This window comes from Triturus cristatus, chromosome 3_2, assembly GCF_964204655.1.
Source record: "Triturus cristatus chromosome 3_2, aTriCri1.1, whole genome shotgun sequence".
In the NCBI taxonomy this organism is placed as follows: domain Eukaryota; kingdom Metazoa; phylum Chordata; class Amphibia; order Caudata; family Salamandridae; genus Triturus; species Triturus cristatus.
The window spans coordinates 509,339,839-509,356,288 of record NC_140584.1 but is presented as its reverse complement, the minus strand read 5'-3'; the positions used below and the strand labels follow the sequence as shown (position 1 = coordinate 509,356,288).

The window sequence follows — 16,450 nt, the reverse complement described above, 5'->3', positions numbered from 1 at the left end:
ACCAAATCCCATATAGCGTGCTGTTATCAGCCAGCAAGGCATGTAGTGTTCACCGACCACACAGCTAGGCTGCAGAAGAGAAAAATCCTCTTTCCAAAGGTATCCAGCCTCTTGGATTCCCTATCCAGTGGAGAGGTAGGGAACACGCCGTGGCTGATACTGGAAGTGTGGGCTTGGACCACAAACCTATTCGGGGTGAAGCACTAGGCAAGGAAACTGGGGTACCCAGGACTGAAGCAATGGCAGCGGGCAATTATCCTGTGCACAGGAGCCCCTTGCACAGTGTTTTGACCATGCCCCAACCTGAACTTTCGAAGGGCTTCATTAAATGGGAGTTAGTGTTCAGAGGGGGCAACTCCCGGCTGAAGCACCTTTCCTAAGGCGTTAGTCTTGACCGCCACTGATGGCAGCTGAAGGTCCAGGACCTCAGATCTCCTCCGCAACACCACTGCGAAAGAGCCCCCTCTTCTTTAGCCATGGTAGGGGGAGAAACCAGGCCAGTGTATGGTGAGGAGTCCAAATGAGAGATTGCAAGAAGATAATCCAAACTATAATATTAGATCAAGAAAAGCATAACCAAGCTTTAATATCAGGAAAGTGGGAACATGTATCGGACTATGGATAATATATAGATTTGGAGCAAACTCATGATCGTCAAACTGTAAAGGCAGATTGATATAGGGTGTTGGATACATACAGATCGCATCATGTATCCATCCACACAATTGATTTCTAGCGTTTTTTTGGGAAAGCTTCATGGGTCTACAGCACGGTGGCTATCCTGAGGAAGGCGTTTTCGCCTAAATGCACATAGAATAATTGCTATAGCCACACAAGGGAAAAATCACAGAATGAAAAAAAAATCTAAATGACTGTATAGAAAAATAGATTTTGATGGAAAATTCTGGTTAAAATAATATATAAGAAATATGTTTGAAACTGTAATTTATCAATCTGTTATATGAGGGCTGCTTTCTAAAAGGGACTGGAAAAAAAGGGAACATTGAAAAAAACCCACAAAAAAAAAAACATCGAATATGTGTTTGTTTTTTAAAGGCGGATGAATGGATCGAAAGATTTCAAGTTAGTGAGATGAGTAGTCTTGCGTGAGTGGGTTACAGTTGTAAACAATTGTTGAAGTGAGACCTGCAAATCATTACTGTATATAAAATGTAGTTCACTTTCAGAAGAATAACAAAAAGACTTTCTGATTTTTGTATAAATTGGGTTTATGAAATATAGAAAAGAACTACTAAAAATGTTATTTAATGAATGAACCCTACTGAGCACATAAGGTTTTTAAAGGTATTGACTGGTAAGACAGTGAAAATCTTTAGTCCTATTTATAGAGATTATCAACTGTTTTAAGTAATGCATTTTTGAAGTTTCAGTAGGTTTTGAAAAATACTGCATTAAGAGAACTACTAAATTTTTAGAAAAGTGAAACTTGCTCGCTCTAAATCTTGTTTATTGGTCTGGCTACAGAGACCTTATTGTTTCCCAGACCTTCAGTAAAACCAACAAATAAACGCAAAAACACCAAAAATAGTTAAGATGCACAGAAAAGTGCTTTACCTCAGCGCTCTTCAACCACTGGATGGTCAGAAGAACAAGTTACTTACCGGACACTTGGAAAAATTCAAAAAGGTAAGGAATCTGCGGAAGAAATCTCTATCAGATAAGTTACTTACCTTCAGTAACACTCTTTCTGGTGGATACTCTTTCCAGCCGTAGGTTCCTCACCTTGGAATTGCCGCTCTACGCACGGACATCAGTTTCTTCTCTTTCTTTTCCATGCCCTCAGACGCGGAGCGTGAACAATTATTGGTTACAGTGCACTGAATACTAACTTGGGTTGTGAGGGTGTGCTAAATTTCCAGTTTAATTTGTGTAATTAAGAAAAAATGTGTGTTTCATTAAAACTATGAGAAATTGCACGTACTTGCGCAAAATGCAAACCGGTTATTTAGCACTATATTTTAGCGCAAAATTCGTCCTCACATTTTGCATTAAAAAAAATAATTGCGCAAAAACTCAAGAGGCTGCTGCTTGCATTCTGACCGTTTGCTTTATTCCCACATGCTCGATGTAAAATTTTACAGCGAATGGAGAGTACTTTTGCAATGTGGAGTAAAAGCATAATTTAAAGAACTTTGTGTAACAAGCACAATACAAAATTCCTAAAATTATGCCAGTGTTATTTAAATTTCGCCTGGGTCTTCTTTTCAAATATGGACAAGAGATCACTCCACCGAATGGAAAAGTGGGCGGACACTAAGGAATCTGCAGTTAGACGGAGTATCCACCAGAAAGAGTGTAACCAAAGGCAGGTAACTAATTCTTATTAATACTTTTAACCGCTGATTTCTCACCTGAGAATAGACACATACGCAATACCTCACCAAGGTGGAGGGTCTGTGGAGTGGCTTCACACCTAAATGTCTTGCGTGTCCGAGCAGGCAAAGTGTCAACCCTGCCGGAGCAGCTGCCGAGGCAGCATGCTATGTGAATATTCACACTGCAGCCTGGCTGATGTCAAGGTCAGGCACTCCTTGTGCCAAAACAGGATAGCGTCCTTGGAAACTGTTTGGATGGATTCTCAGATATTCTGTGGGCTTTCTTGACCTCGGTGCAGCAGATGGCTATTCGCCTTGATAGGGTCCTTCGGCACAATTTTCCATTTCTTTGCTCCAGGAAAAGCCAACAAAAATGTGATAGTCTTCTAGATGGTCTTGGATATGATCAATGTAAAGAACTTAAATCCCTTTTGGGGACCAATAAATGGAGTCTCTCCTCTTCTTTCAAGGGAAGCAAATAAAGTTGTTAAAGATATGGCCTACCAACATGGAAAGGAGTTATGACTTTTGGTAAGAAAGCAGCACAAATCTTCAGCGCAAATTTGTCCAGAAACAATTTCGAGTGTAGTGGATGTACAGACTACAGTTCACTCATGTGATGATCTGACATAACAGTAAAGAGGAAGACCGGTGATGCAGCAGGCAGCTACGCATAGTTGTGAAGGGTGTAAACATGAGGAATAACGGCAACAGCAAATGAGGCACTTTCTTCCATTGGTGACCCAGGAGGCGAGTCCAGATTTGTCTCAGGAGAGGTATCAAGTCCACAGGTGTTTTGTATATTAGAGTATTAGGCATCCTCAGTGTAATGAGGGTAAAGCAAGCCTTCCTCTCCACCATCAATCATTCATGACCTGGGGTGCACGTTTCTGTAGCATAGAACCCGAATCGCAGGTAAAAAGACAATGGATTGTCTATTGATAGCTGAAACTGAAGAGGCACAAGGTTAGAGTCCAGAAGCATGACAACAGGTTGTGCCTTTGTAATCTAATAGAGAGTTTGGGCCTCAGTGAAAGGTTGTACCAGAGTCTGCATAGGTCCAGTAATAGGCTTGAAGGAGACAGCTGGAGACGAGGGGGGACCCATCAGCAGTAACCAGACTGGCACCAACAAGGGGGCTTCACCTATACTCTGTATGTAATCTTGTAAGATGCTAAACTGTCTCTGTGAATTAACATTCGCTATTGACATCTGAAGGGATCTCAGGTTGGCAAATGGAGTACAACTTAATTGAATGATCCAATCTCACGCATAAACAGAACCAGATCAGGAGGATTGGCTTTCTACATGGCTCCCAGAGAGTAGAACGACCTCCTACTCCACATCACAGCCTCCTTCTCTCTTTTTAAATTCCCCAAGAAGCTGATGACCTGGCTTTTCAACTAACCAACCTACCCTAGGCAAGGCTATGCGCACACACACCTGCTCAGCACCAGGATAGCTCACAGGTGATAGTGCACTTTACAAATACACACAACATAACAACATTTTACTAAGCTTCTATGGTCTGATGATTCAGGTTCTGTGCGGTCTATCCACAAGCAATGGAGCGACTTGCAAACTTCATTTAATGCTTACATGCTACTGGGGATGGATACGCTAATAACATTAAGGTTTAGAAAAGCAAGCTCAAGAGAAGTCCTCATGCAATTTGCAATAAAGCAATTCGGAACAGTAGGTGAGATAGTTGTTTACAGATGTGTTACTGTGAGAAATCTGCATGGAGTTTTCACTGCATAACTCTTACATAGGAGAGGTAAGTGAATTATTTGCTTTACAGAGGTCATGCCCAAGATGGGCAGGTGTGCTATTTCCTTAGCAATGCCACGAAAGATGTGTGCCATTTGTGCTACAGATAACTTACACTCAGGAAGGGTATATAATGAAAGGAAAAGAGAATAAGACACAAAAAAAGAAAGACCGAATTGGAGAGTGAGATTGATAATCACTCTTTCTCCTGCTGGACCATTAACTGGTGATGCCAGTGGAGTGTAGAAGATTAAACTGTGGATTGTGCTCACAACTGAGCAATGACTCTGCACACTTAGCTGGAGGAAACAACTGTTTCTGGGATGTGGGGAATGCGGGGGGACGGTATTTCTATACTATCTATTGCCCTATAAGTAAACAGTGAATACCTCTTTTATTCATGCATTCCAACCATTTGATTTGCAAATCATCTTTTACAGACCTATTGTAATGTCCCGGTTCTCTACCGCTCCCAACTAAAAGATCACTTCCCAGCAAATGGAAAATTAGAGGAAGAAGGAGAACAAGTAGCATCAGACATTCAGGGACTTTTGGCAAATAAATTATTTACCTTTTTGCCTGCATCATTTCAGAACGAGCACAAGAACAGTATTACCTGGGAGGCACTGTAAAACAGCCGTGATTGCCAAGGAATGCATGCAAGAGACACTACATGAACATTAAGTAACATTAATAAGCTAAGACTTCTCTCCCTTTTGCTATGTTATCTCTTTAATCTCTGTAATCTGTTATATCCTCCTGTTTGTGGTGTGGCTGGGACGCAAGGTGAATATGGAACCTTAACCTTTTAGTTTTTTATGATGAAGCCACTATAAACCTATATTTCAACTTACACAAATGGATGAATGTTCTCTGGAGATGGTTAAAGGGCTGCATAAATCGTAATAAGACAGTGAGTACAACGTAAACCCCCAGAATAATCAGCTAAAATGAGTAAGCCGTTTCCTTCTGCATTCCTTTTGTACAGACTCAAATGGCTTCAAAACAATCCATTGAGTCATAGTGTGTAGATTATTAAAAAAAATATTTTAAGTAATGTAATCACATTAGTAGATCTTAAGCAAAGACTGTCATGGAAGCTTACGTCATTAAAAATTACAGACACTTAATCTTTTCAATTCATACGCCTTTTACCATCAGTAGTCTTAACATTGCATTTATACTAAGCCTGAGGGGAGTTTGCGATATTCCGCTACACAGGACTCCGCAAAGTGCAAAAAACACTGAGCCGCGCTACGCGGAGCTCCACAAGTGGCAGAGTGCGTTAGATAAGTGCTGTTCGCAGAGATTTTCAGCACTGGGTGTTTGTTCGCACTGCGCAGCTTCCTTTCTGCCGCTCAAGTAGATTTTTTACCGCAAACACACCATGCAAGCGGGCACTGCTTCCTTTCTGCCGCTCAAGTAGATTTTTTACTCGAGCAGCAGCTTCCTCAACGCAAACGGGCGGTTTCTCAACTCTAGCAGTCATGAGCATACGCAACCACTCGCAATGAGAATTCTGACTACCTGCGTTGAGAAATCTCGCCGGGAGCTTGATTTTTCCACGCTCGCCAATTTTACGTTGAATATAGCGAACGTTGAAAAATCGCACTGGGAGGTGGATTTTCCTCGCTCGCGAACTTGACATTGACTAACGAGAGCAAAAACTCTGCTTCGCTAAGTGGAGCAGAGTTTTTTTAAACTCTGCGAGCTACGCGTAGCGTGGAATGCGAACAACTCCGAAGTTCACAGCCCAGGCTTAATTTTTACATAATTATACTACTGTTGTGTTGGTTGGCTGTCCTGAAGATTCTCTAAAGAAAATGTATTAAGTTGGTCATGCCCATGATTAAGGGCCAGTGAAGCTTAAAACAGATTTTTCTCTGCATCAAAACAAGCCCTATGTTCACTTTAACTTTGGTGTTGCCTAAAATGATTCACAATTGAGAAGAGCAACCTATAGCTCACACTTTTTGTACCTAATCTTTTCTCCACTTCTCAAAGCAGTACCAGTTGTTTTGGTATCTTGCTTTATCCATTTGTAAAAAAGTGAACACAACTCTTATCCGACAAGACATTTTTCATAAAAGAACAGGAACTGTCCATAAAGTAGATGTTAATCCTGAAAAAGTAACACAAGAGGCATGATAAAGTAATTAATAATGTAGCTTCTGGCTATTATAGGTAAATTAAGATTTCTCAAATGGTTTAACAAAAAAATCATACTCCCTATGCTTCTTCATGTATAACCATGTAGCCCTATATGTCTTCTTAATATGAATGCAGGTCAGGTGTCCGTATCATACACATATATATAATGTACTGTCACTTCAATTAGGAACACCTTCTTTAAAGAACTTAAATGTTAGTGTCATCTAGCCAAACTTTGCACAAAAGGGTAACCATAAAAAAAGGAAAACGGCAATAGAGTGTCCGTCCTATGTACATGATTAAACTAAACTAATGAGCCATTCAGCATTATGCAAGCATGAATAAGTAAGAAGGCATTCATAAATACACACCACACTAGCAAATGCCTGGCTGGCACCATAAGGTCTTATTACAAGTGGAATATCAAGATAGGTGTCGATTCTCCAACTCTCGTAACCGCATTCCAAACACCTCACATAGTCCTTCAGCTTGCCTTGATACAGTTGATTGATGAGATCTGCCTGTAGTAACATAAAAACACATTTTTAACAGCATTTCAGTAGGTCTGAGATGACCCCTTCTTTGAAACAGATGTTTTAAACAAACACTGCCTTTTATAGAAATGACACTGATATTTATACAAAGATGGCTGGAGGTTCGAATTAGGTCTCAATAGTGACGGGTGAGTAAGTGGATAATTAACACTCAAAGAATTCAAAAATTTCAATTTGCATTTAAGGCAAATATGCATTCCAGTTGAATTGTTTGAATTTATCACTAACCCAGTTCTCTTTGTGTCTCGAGTTATTCAAAATGGCTTATTAGTAGCATGAGGCGCTCATTCTGCTTTGGCGCTTCCATGAAAAAAGGTTCTTCGAAGAAAACACTGGGTAACAATCTTACTTATTTACAAGAGTAATTATACACTCAAATAGTAAGGTTTTTGAATGCACATCCTAATCAGTCATGGGTTAAAGTAAAACCATTGCTGACACAGTCAGGAAAATCAGGAAACTGTATTAGCTCCTCTTCTCTTCGTCGTCGCATTCTGTACTTTAATGATTAGACGTAAGCCAGTTAATCTCATGTACACTGTTTTCCTAAGCAGTCCTTTATTTTTAATTAAAAAAAACAAATACTCACTATAAATCACCCTCCTGTCACATCTCTTCCTGTTTTTTTGTGAGCCCTTCTTAAGATGTTCTAGTATATGGTTAACAAAAACCGTTACACCACAATTCCCAAATTAATCTAAAAAGGAGTAAAAGCGGCACAATATTTCTTCAGAGAGATAGAATACCCAATTATGTTTAATCAATAAAACAATAAAGTGATTAGTTATCTCGATCATTTCATTTGGACAGCGTGCAACGCTACACAAAATCTAAAACAAGGTAATTTGCCATATTATTTAACACTTAGGAAAATACTGTATTTGGAGATAAAATAGCTGTTCATAAATTCGTCAGCAACTATGAAACATAATCCATAGATTTAACAAATTTGCAATTTAGCGGAGCATATTGGTAAAGTAGACTGAATCAAAGCTCACCTGCAAATTTCTATTTGTATTTGCAACAAATCAATTTGGCACAGTATTTATCAACGAGCATCCATCAAGGTGGGGCACAGTGGGGCGCACACATAATATGTCCAGAACTATATTCTTAATACCCACAAAGCCTCTACTTTAGATAAGACTAAGTAATTTTCCACTCACGGTTAAGAACTTTGTGGGGAAACAGCCCATCCTATATGAAAGGATTTTTTTTAATTAGGAAAGTATCAAACATGAATAAGATTACAGAAATAAATTTTAACTTCATAATAAAGTGCTGCTCGAGTCATACATAATTAAACAAATTATTAAACAATACAACACTGATTTATGAACAATTGAAGCAAAATTAATTTCACATCATTCAGGAGTGTAACCAGCAAGGAGCGTCAACATTCATTCTTTTATAGGATCTCAAATTCTTTTTAAGTTAATCCCTTGCAGATCATTTTGAATGATGGATATTTCCAGGCCACCAAGAGATTTAAATTCCAGCTACCACGCTTTAGGAGCAGGCGGGTCCCTTCAAAGCCAGACCAGTGATTTTCCAAGTTGTGCAACCGCGATGGAAAAGAAAATAGATAGACACCCTACATAGGAGTGGGGATCCTGAATGGAATAGTTTATTCCTGGGAATTCACAGTCAATATTAGTCTTTATTAAGTTAATGAAACACTCGATCCCAATAGAATAACAAGATATAATGCAAATATATGGATGGTGTTTGCCTCGAGCAATGACAGCAAAAGCACTCAGAAGTTTCTCAGAGAACACATTTGTACAATCAATGAGGAGTAGAATATAAATCATTTAACCTTCAAAATAATTCACTCCAAGACACTAGACACTGATAATAGATTGTGCACACGTTGCTAAAACTGATGTCCTCTTTTGAGACATTGGTGGCATGATGTCTCGTCCATTTAGGAGTATGGAAATCAGATTTATGCACATAAACAAAATCTATATTAAAATAATGTATAAACCTCTTCCTAGGTGTCTTGATGAAGAATGCCAAAAATTAATTTTATTTAAGGTCAATTTCGCTCAAAGGGAGATGCTAGACAAAACGTCTATCTTGCAAATATTGGCAAAAGGCCGTGTTAAGAATTAAGCATTCCAAATCTCACCAAGAGGATAGATCATTTTGAATGTATTGATGGCAGTATACTAGGATTATGGCCTAAGAAGGTGTATTGGTTAAAACATGAAAAATTGCAGTCTCCCTATATTCTGTCACATTTTATGAAATATTAGAAATGTTTTATATCTGGTGTGTTTAAAATACAGTCTCAATGAGGGCTTTCAAGGGTATAGTGGTGTAGACACTACCTTAGTAATCTGAAAACAAGTCACCCCTAGGCCATTCATCTCTTCCCATAATGGCTGAAAGTCTGAAAATAAAAGAGGAGGTGTAATAAAGACAAAGGAATGGAAGCGATATGTCATCCAGATTAATGGAACATAGTGGTTTCCTCTACTGGAAAATGTACTTTTGAGCCCCAGAACTACAGGACAGTTACCTCCACGCGTCCTCTCTCCCTCAGGTGTCACAAGTTCAAAACGACACCCTGACGGCACCCACCACCTCTGAAGAAATAACCACAGCCATAAAGTCCCCTTAAATGACATAAAGCCCCTGGGCCTGAAGGTCTTACAGCCTATTTTTATAAGACGTTTGCCCCCGGAAATCTTAGCCCACCTCACTTGCCGTTTTAACGAGATGGCATCAACGGGTCGGGTCCCCGCTTCGATGACCGACGCTTTAATATCAGTAATCCCCAAGTCAGGGAAGAACCTGCAACTTTGCTCCTCGTATCGCTCCATCGTGTTGTTAAATCTCGATACGAAACTCTATTCAGCCATCCTGGCTGCTCGGCTTAACGATCTTGTGCCAGACCTAATCCATCCTGACCAGTACGGATTCATTAAGGGGTACTAGACCCACGACAATGCCAGACGCATAATACATCTGATTGAGAAGGCAACCAAACAGAAAATTCCAGCGGTACTCATGGGTCTGGACGCCGAAAAAGCATTCGACAGGGTGGATTGGTCCTTTTCTTTTTAAAACCCTTGCTCGCTTTGGCTTTTCCGAGGATTTTTTAACTATGCTTAGAGCTAACTATGCCCAGCCTGGCTCTAGGGTGCAGGTGAATGGGATCATTTTGGCCCCCTTCCTCCACTCCAGAGAGACATGTCAGGGATGTCCGTTGCCCCCCCTGCTTTTTGCCGTTAGCATTGAGCCATTAGCAGAGGCCATACGGAAAGCTCCGGAGATCAAGGGGATGCCTTTTAGTGGTGACAGTCATAAAATCTCGCTTTTTGCAGACGACATACTTCTGTCACTCACTGAGCCAACCTCCTCCCTTCCCCACCTCCAGCTGGAATTAGCGCGTTTCGAGGCAGTAGCGGGATTTAAAATTAACCTCGATAAATCCTACATCCTTAACCGGACTGTACCAGAAGCTGAGGTGGAGGCGCTACAGCAGCACACCTCACTCCAATGGGCGTCCCGCTCCCTACAGTACCTGGGGATACAGCTAACACCGCGTGTTGACGGGCTCTTTAAAGCTAACTTTCCTGCCACTCTTTACACAATTCAGGCCGACCTTGCTAGATGGAAACCTCTTTTCATCTCATGGCTCGGTCACGTCCATGTGATCAAAATGACCATGTTGCCCAAATTGTTATATCTGATCCAGGCCCTTCCTATAGAACTTCACAGAGACTTTCTCCCGAAACTTAAATCCATGATCTTGAAATGCATATGGCAGGGCAGTCAAGCACGATTCTCTTACTCAACGCTACGACGCTTACGTCCCACAGACTGGGTAGGCCTTCCCAATTTCAATCTTTATTACAAAGCGGCCCAGTTACGAGTAGTGACTGAATGGTCCAAACGTGAGTCGGAGAAACATTGGCTACATATGGATCGCTCCCTCACAGGTCAGACCATCTGGGATCTCATTTGGCGCCCCAGAAAAATAGGTCAAGGAATGCTTATATTAGCACCCCCACTCCGATGGTCTGGGACTTGCTATGTCATAATGACCAATGGACAGCCTTCCCCTCACCTTTTACCCCGCTCCACTCTAATCCAGACTTTCCGCCTGCTCTCCATGAGGGACCCTTTGACGCCTGGAAAGACGGCGGATGCCGGGCACTGATGCATCCCTTTCACAACACTGACATACTTACCTTCGACAACTGCAGAAGAGACTACGGCTTAGAGCAGTCAGAACACTTCCGATACCTCCAACTAAAGCACTGGTCCACTACACCTCACACACACGAAGTGGCCACATGCTCCCTCACAACATTTGAAACATATGTCCTCAACGCCAGCACTATGAGAGGGGTGATTTCCTTCCTATACAAATATATGCTTCACACCCTACACTCCCCAAGAACTCGCTACACCCACATGTGGGAAAAACTTCTTCAAAAAGCTATCTCCGACAGGGAATGGGAGGGTCTATGGTCAGACATCGCAAAATGTAATCACTATGTGGAATTGCGAGAGGCCAACCTCAAAACCATGATGGACTGGTATCTATTCCCCTCTAAGCTTAAACGCATTTTCCCAAACACATCGGACCTCTGCTGGAGGGGTTGTGGTCTAGTTGGGGACTTCCACCACATATAGTGAGACTGCCCATCCATCCGGCCATTTTGGAAAGCGATACTTGCCCACATTAAAGAGATATTGGGATATCCCATCCCAACTACGCTGGCAGAGACATTGCTGGGTCTCCGTGACCCTTCTTTAGAACATCAAACCAAGGCCGATAAGGCCATTATGTGGACCTGCATAGGAGCGGTAAAAACAGAAATTGCGGCGGCCTGGAAGAAAAAAGAGGCACCTGCTATCTCACTTTGGCACTCCCGCCTTTGGCGATTGCTGAGTCTCGAAAGAATGTCTGACATCTTTCGGGATGACTACAAAAAATTTGAATATAGGTGCGGCCCACTAGTCTCCTACCTTACAAAGGGCCTACCGCAAGCTGTCTGCCGCCCCTCCATCAGGGGAATGGTGGAACAATTAAGTGTTAATATATTATTATTATTTTTTTTTTTTAAAGATAGACCTCGCGTATCCAGAAAATTTTTAACAGACCTCAGCAAATTCTGCACACGCGGCAGTCTGCATAAGCCAGGCACTACCTCAATACAGGGTTACTTCTACTACACATATCGTTCCCCGCATTAAGCCGCCTTCCTCAGTTGGAGGGAATGTGTACACCGCTGCTTGGGCTTACATTGAGGCTTCCACAGGATGTTGCGCCAACACTCGACTTGGGATCCCGGGCTCTCGAGTCAGAAGGTCTGCCCGCTGCGCTGAACGCTCACCACTCCCGTGATACTTGTCAGGGAGGTTTCTCCTCCGTCCCGGACAGTGATACATAAAAACATCGCAATATTCATGGCATAGGTGAAACAAATGCATTACCAGTGCTTGTTGAAAGCTGCGAGCGTGACCAGTAATTCCCACAGATCTGTACGGTTCAGATTAGTGATGAATTCAGATAGGTTTGCCACGAGATCTAGGATGATCCCTTCCCATATGTGATTACTCAGCATATGTCTTGGGCATCTAATTTTTTTTCAGATTTGTTTCTTTTAAGATCCTTTCAGTGCTAGTAGTTGTAACAACAAACCAGAATCCAATTGTATCTGTGCTTGGGATGTGTTGTGCTCAGGTTTAAATAACTGCCTGTTGGTGGATGCTTCTGCAATACCAATGATCTTTGCATCAGAGGAAGTTTGTTAACTTTTCTTGACTTTGAGAATGGGTTGTATGCCTTACTTCAAACTTGTGTTTGGTGCTCACTATTAAGCCTAGGTGACTAAAAAATCCTAAACTACGTGGAGTTCCACAAGCGGCAGAGTGTATTACATTGCTCCATTCGCTCTGATTTTTAGTGACTGCGTTTGTGGCATGCTATAAAATCAGTGTGAACTGCACCACGCATAGCACAAGAGGGTGCTGCTTCTTTCTGAAACTCGAGTACATGTTCTACTCAAGCAGCAGCTTCCTCAACGCGAACGGAAGGTTTCTCAACGCAAGCAGTGGCGACCATTCGCGACAGCCCACGTTGAGAAATCTCGCTGGGAGGTAGTCTAGCATTTGATTTTCCGCAAGGAAAAACTCTGCTATGCAAGGCAGAGTTTTTCAGAACTCTGTGTGCTCCACAGAGCATGGAAAACTCCACGAACAGAGCAGAGTTCACCACCCAGGTCTACTCACTATGGAAAGGAAAGAACACTTAAAATCTTTGCAATAATGTTGTCATCTTAGTCTCAAAGTAAGCAATAACCACTGCAAAAACTCACCCTGACAGATTCTTGAATGAAATTTAGTCACATTATTTTCAGACTCCATTCAGACTTCAGAATATCACTTAATGTTGCACAACATATTTTGCTTTCTAGGTTTGACCATACTGTGCTAAACGTCAATAAAATATTAAGTGCCACCTGATCGCTAATTGAGTGAACACCTGATTCAGAACAACTCCGATTGCTGCAGAATTCCAAGGCGGTCTTCCTCAGTAAAATTCTCATAAGTGAGAGAGGGTCGGAAACCGTATCTGTGTGTGCTTATTACTTCACTGGATTAATGCAGTTCTGGTTTCCACCCAATAAAACGCTTGGCATACACTAAATAAACGTGGACACAGATTAACTTTTTAAATTCCGAAAATCAGACACACAACCTAGTGAATGTCTTTCTTAATAAACTTTATTGGCATTTATGTATCATATAGATAACATTTGCAAGCAGATGTTGAGATAACATATTCCCCCATTCCTCCCTGCCAATCATAGTACAGGAGTCGATCATATCATTTCCTATCATTCACGGTGATCTATCTATACAAATCAAGGAGAACTAATAAGGGATTCCAGTCCATATTCCCATGTGCTTGTTCTTCCATTGGTGTCTTATGTACAACATGTACTTCTCATAATCTCTACATGAATCATGCTAATCCCAACTCCCAATGTACCCCTTTCCTGCTCTAAACGGAGTCACGGTTTCAGTATTATTTTGTGAATAGTTGTTATATACTATTCCTTAGCGGTAGCCGTGGGTCATGCCCGAAATTCCCCTCCTTGATGTGACACCCATCTCATTTGTATACTCCTGGGTTCATGCATCCTGTCCCCCTCTGAGGTCTACCAGTATTTGATACCATGCCAGGAGGGGTTTGTCTAATTTTTCATCCTTAACGAACAGCTCAATTTGCACCCTTTCTGCTGTCACCCACTCACATACGTCTTACATCCACTCCCCTACCTGCGGGGGCCCAGGTCGGAGCCATGCTATTATAATTCACCTTTTTGCTAGCTCCAACCCCAGAGAGAGAAAATGCCTACTTAATCTCTTGTGTTTAGGGTTAGGTAATAGGCCCAACAGTACTTGTCGGATCTCTTTAGAGACCCATCCCGTGTCTCTCTGAAGGCGTGTTATCACCGTATCACAGTAGGAGAACAGTATAGGGCACATCCAAACCATATAAATAAAGTCCGCTGCCTGTGACTTACATCTCGGACATTCATCATTTCGGGTTGGGTGGATTATGTGTAATCTGCTCGGCGTGAGATACACTTGGTGGACTAGGTTGTATTGTAGGAGTTTAAATCGTGCATTGGAGCAGACTGCACGTACCCCCTCAAGTACTCTCTCACTCTGTCCGACAGCAGCTCCTCCAGTAAAGCGTCCCACTTTTGCTTCACTGGCAGGGCGCCGCCTGGCAAGTCATCCCTTAGGTCTCTGTTTAGGTGGGATGTTAATCATCTACCCAGCGCCATGTATAGCATTACCTTCAGAATGTTGGTGCTGGAGGACTCTGCAGGAAACCCTGGCCATATCTTCCGGGTTACACTGGAGATTTCCCCATATTGTAGGAATTGTCCTGCCCCCAAGTAAAAAATCTATGGCTTCCTCTTGTGTTATAAACCCTCCCAGTGTTCCTCAAATCCCAGCCACGTGTCGTACGATGTATGGGATTCGGGGGGGGGAGACTCCTTTCATTTTAATTATTGCAGCTTGACCCATGAGGGACAAAGGTAAATCCCACCAGAACATTCTAAAGCCACACAACCCCTCTATCACACTCCCAATATGGAGGTTGAGGTATGCGGAAGGTGTATTCGCCAGCTGTACTCCCAAATATCTCACCCCTTCCCCACCCATGGTAGCTATTCGTTGGTGAGCTCAGACTGCGGGAGCATGCCCCGTCCTAGTTCCTCGTTGTGGACCTCCACTAAGTGGTCAGCCAGCTGGGGGGTATGTACTTTTGATAGAATTTTGCAGGTAGCTCATCGGCCCCCAGGCTTTTAGCGATGTTTAGCGGTTGGATAGCCAGCATAACCTCCTCCTGTTGTATAGAAACGTTTAGGTAATCTGCCACTTCTGCGTAGAGATGGGGGAGCTCAATCAAGTCTAGAAATTCTCAGATCCTCTCCCGTTGCACGGGGGTGGTTGTGCATATACTTTTTCAAGGTATTCAGCCAGGATAGCCACAATTGCAGTTTGTGAAAAAACCGTGGTGCCGTCTCGGTCCTTAAGCTGTACAATAGGGTTAATATCGGATTGTCGTTTAATCAGGCGAGCTAGCAGAGCCCCGGCTTTATCTCCCTCCATGTGTAATCTTTGTCGGTTCGTGGAGTGTACATGTTTTTCTAATCTATGAAAATCTGTCAATAAGGTCTCATGCCCGCCACTCCTCCATCCTGTGGAAGGCCCCCAGGAGGGCTCTCTCTAGATCGCCCAGCACGGCCTCCTGCTTGGCAATGTCTGTTTCCAGCTGACTGCATACCCCATATGAAGTTTTAATACTTTCTCCTCTTATAACCACCTTCATGGCTTCCCATTCAAGAGCTCGTGTTGAGGCAGTCCCACAGTTTACAGCAAAGTATAGTTCTAGGGCCGCCAATAGTGCGTCCGCAAATGGAGCGTCTGATAGGACGTCAGTCCTAAGCCTCCACAGGTGTATAGCAAAGCTGACTCTTGCCCCACACAAACTTAGCAGTACAGGTGAGTGAGCGGACAGGCACCTAGGTAAATGTTATTTCTCCCACTTCAGGTCCTAATTCAGTGGAGAGGAACCAACAGTCTAACTGACTAAAGGTTCCGAATGCAGGAGAGTAGCAGGAAAACTGTCGGGCTGTCGGGTGCCGCTGGCGGCATCCATCCATCCATCCATCAGATGCATGGCGACTATAATGTCCCGTAGCGTCTCAATCATCCGGGGTCTTGTTCGGGGTCTGGGGCTCATGATCAATGGCGCCATCCAGGACACAGTTAACGTCCCCTACCAGCAGCACAGATGCTCCCAGATAGGGTACCTGCCACCCTCATCAGGTTAGGGAAAAAAGATGAATAGTCCTCATTGGGGGCGTACACATTGATAATGCACACTTCTATGGCATCTAACTTACCATACGGGATGATGTACCTCCCTTCCGAGTCTACAGAGTGATGTTGAAACATGACCTCCGGTGCCACCCATATGAGGACCCCCCTGGCAAACCCAGAGTACGAGGTAACATATAATCGCCATAAACACTAAATCAACCCGGGTCTGGTGCTGTATCAACAAAAAGAAAGAGAAAGTATACTGGA

General features: G+C 42.6%; 1 protein-coding gene across 4 annotated transcripts in view; it reads right to left on the bottom strand.

Annotated features, from left to right (window-relative positions):
* Positions 1–16,450, bottom strand: part of USP47 (ubiquitin specific peptidase 47) — a 1,403,064-nt gene that overhangs the window by 918,670 nt on the left and 467,944 nt on the right. For all 4 annotated transcript variants that reach the window (XM_085648190.1, XM_085648191.1, XM_085648188.1 and 1 more), the window contains one exon: positions 6,629–6,778. In XM_085648190.1, coding sequence (XP_085504316.1) covers positions 6,629–6,778 — 150 coding nt within the window. The remainder of the gene's footprint in view (positions 1–6,628; positions 6,779–16,450) is intronic.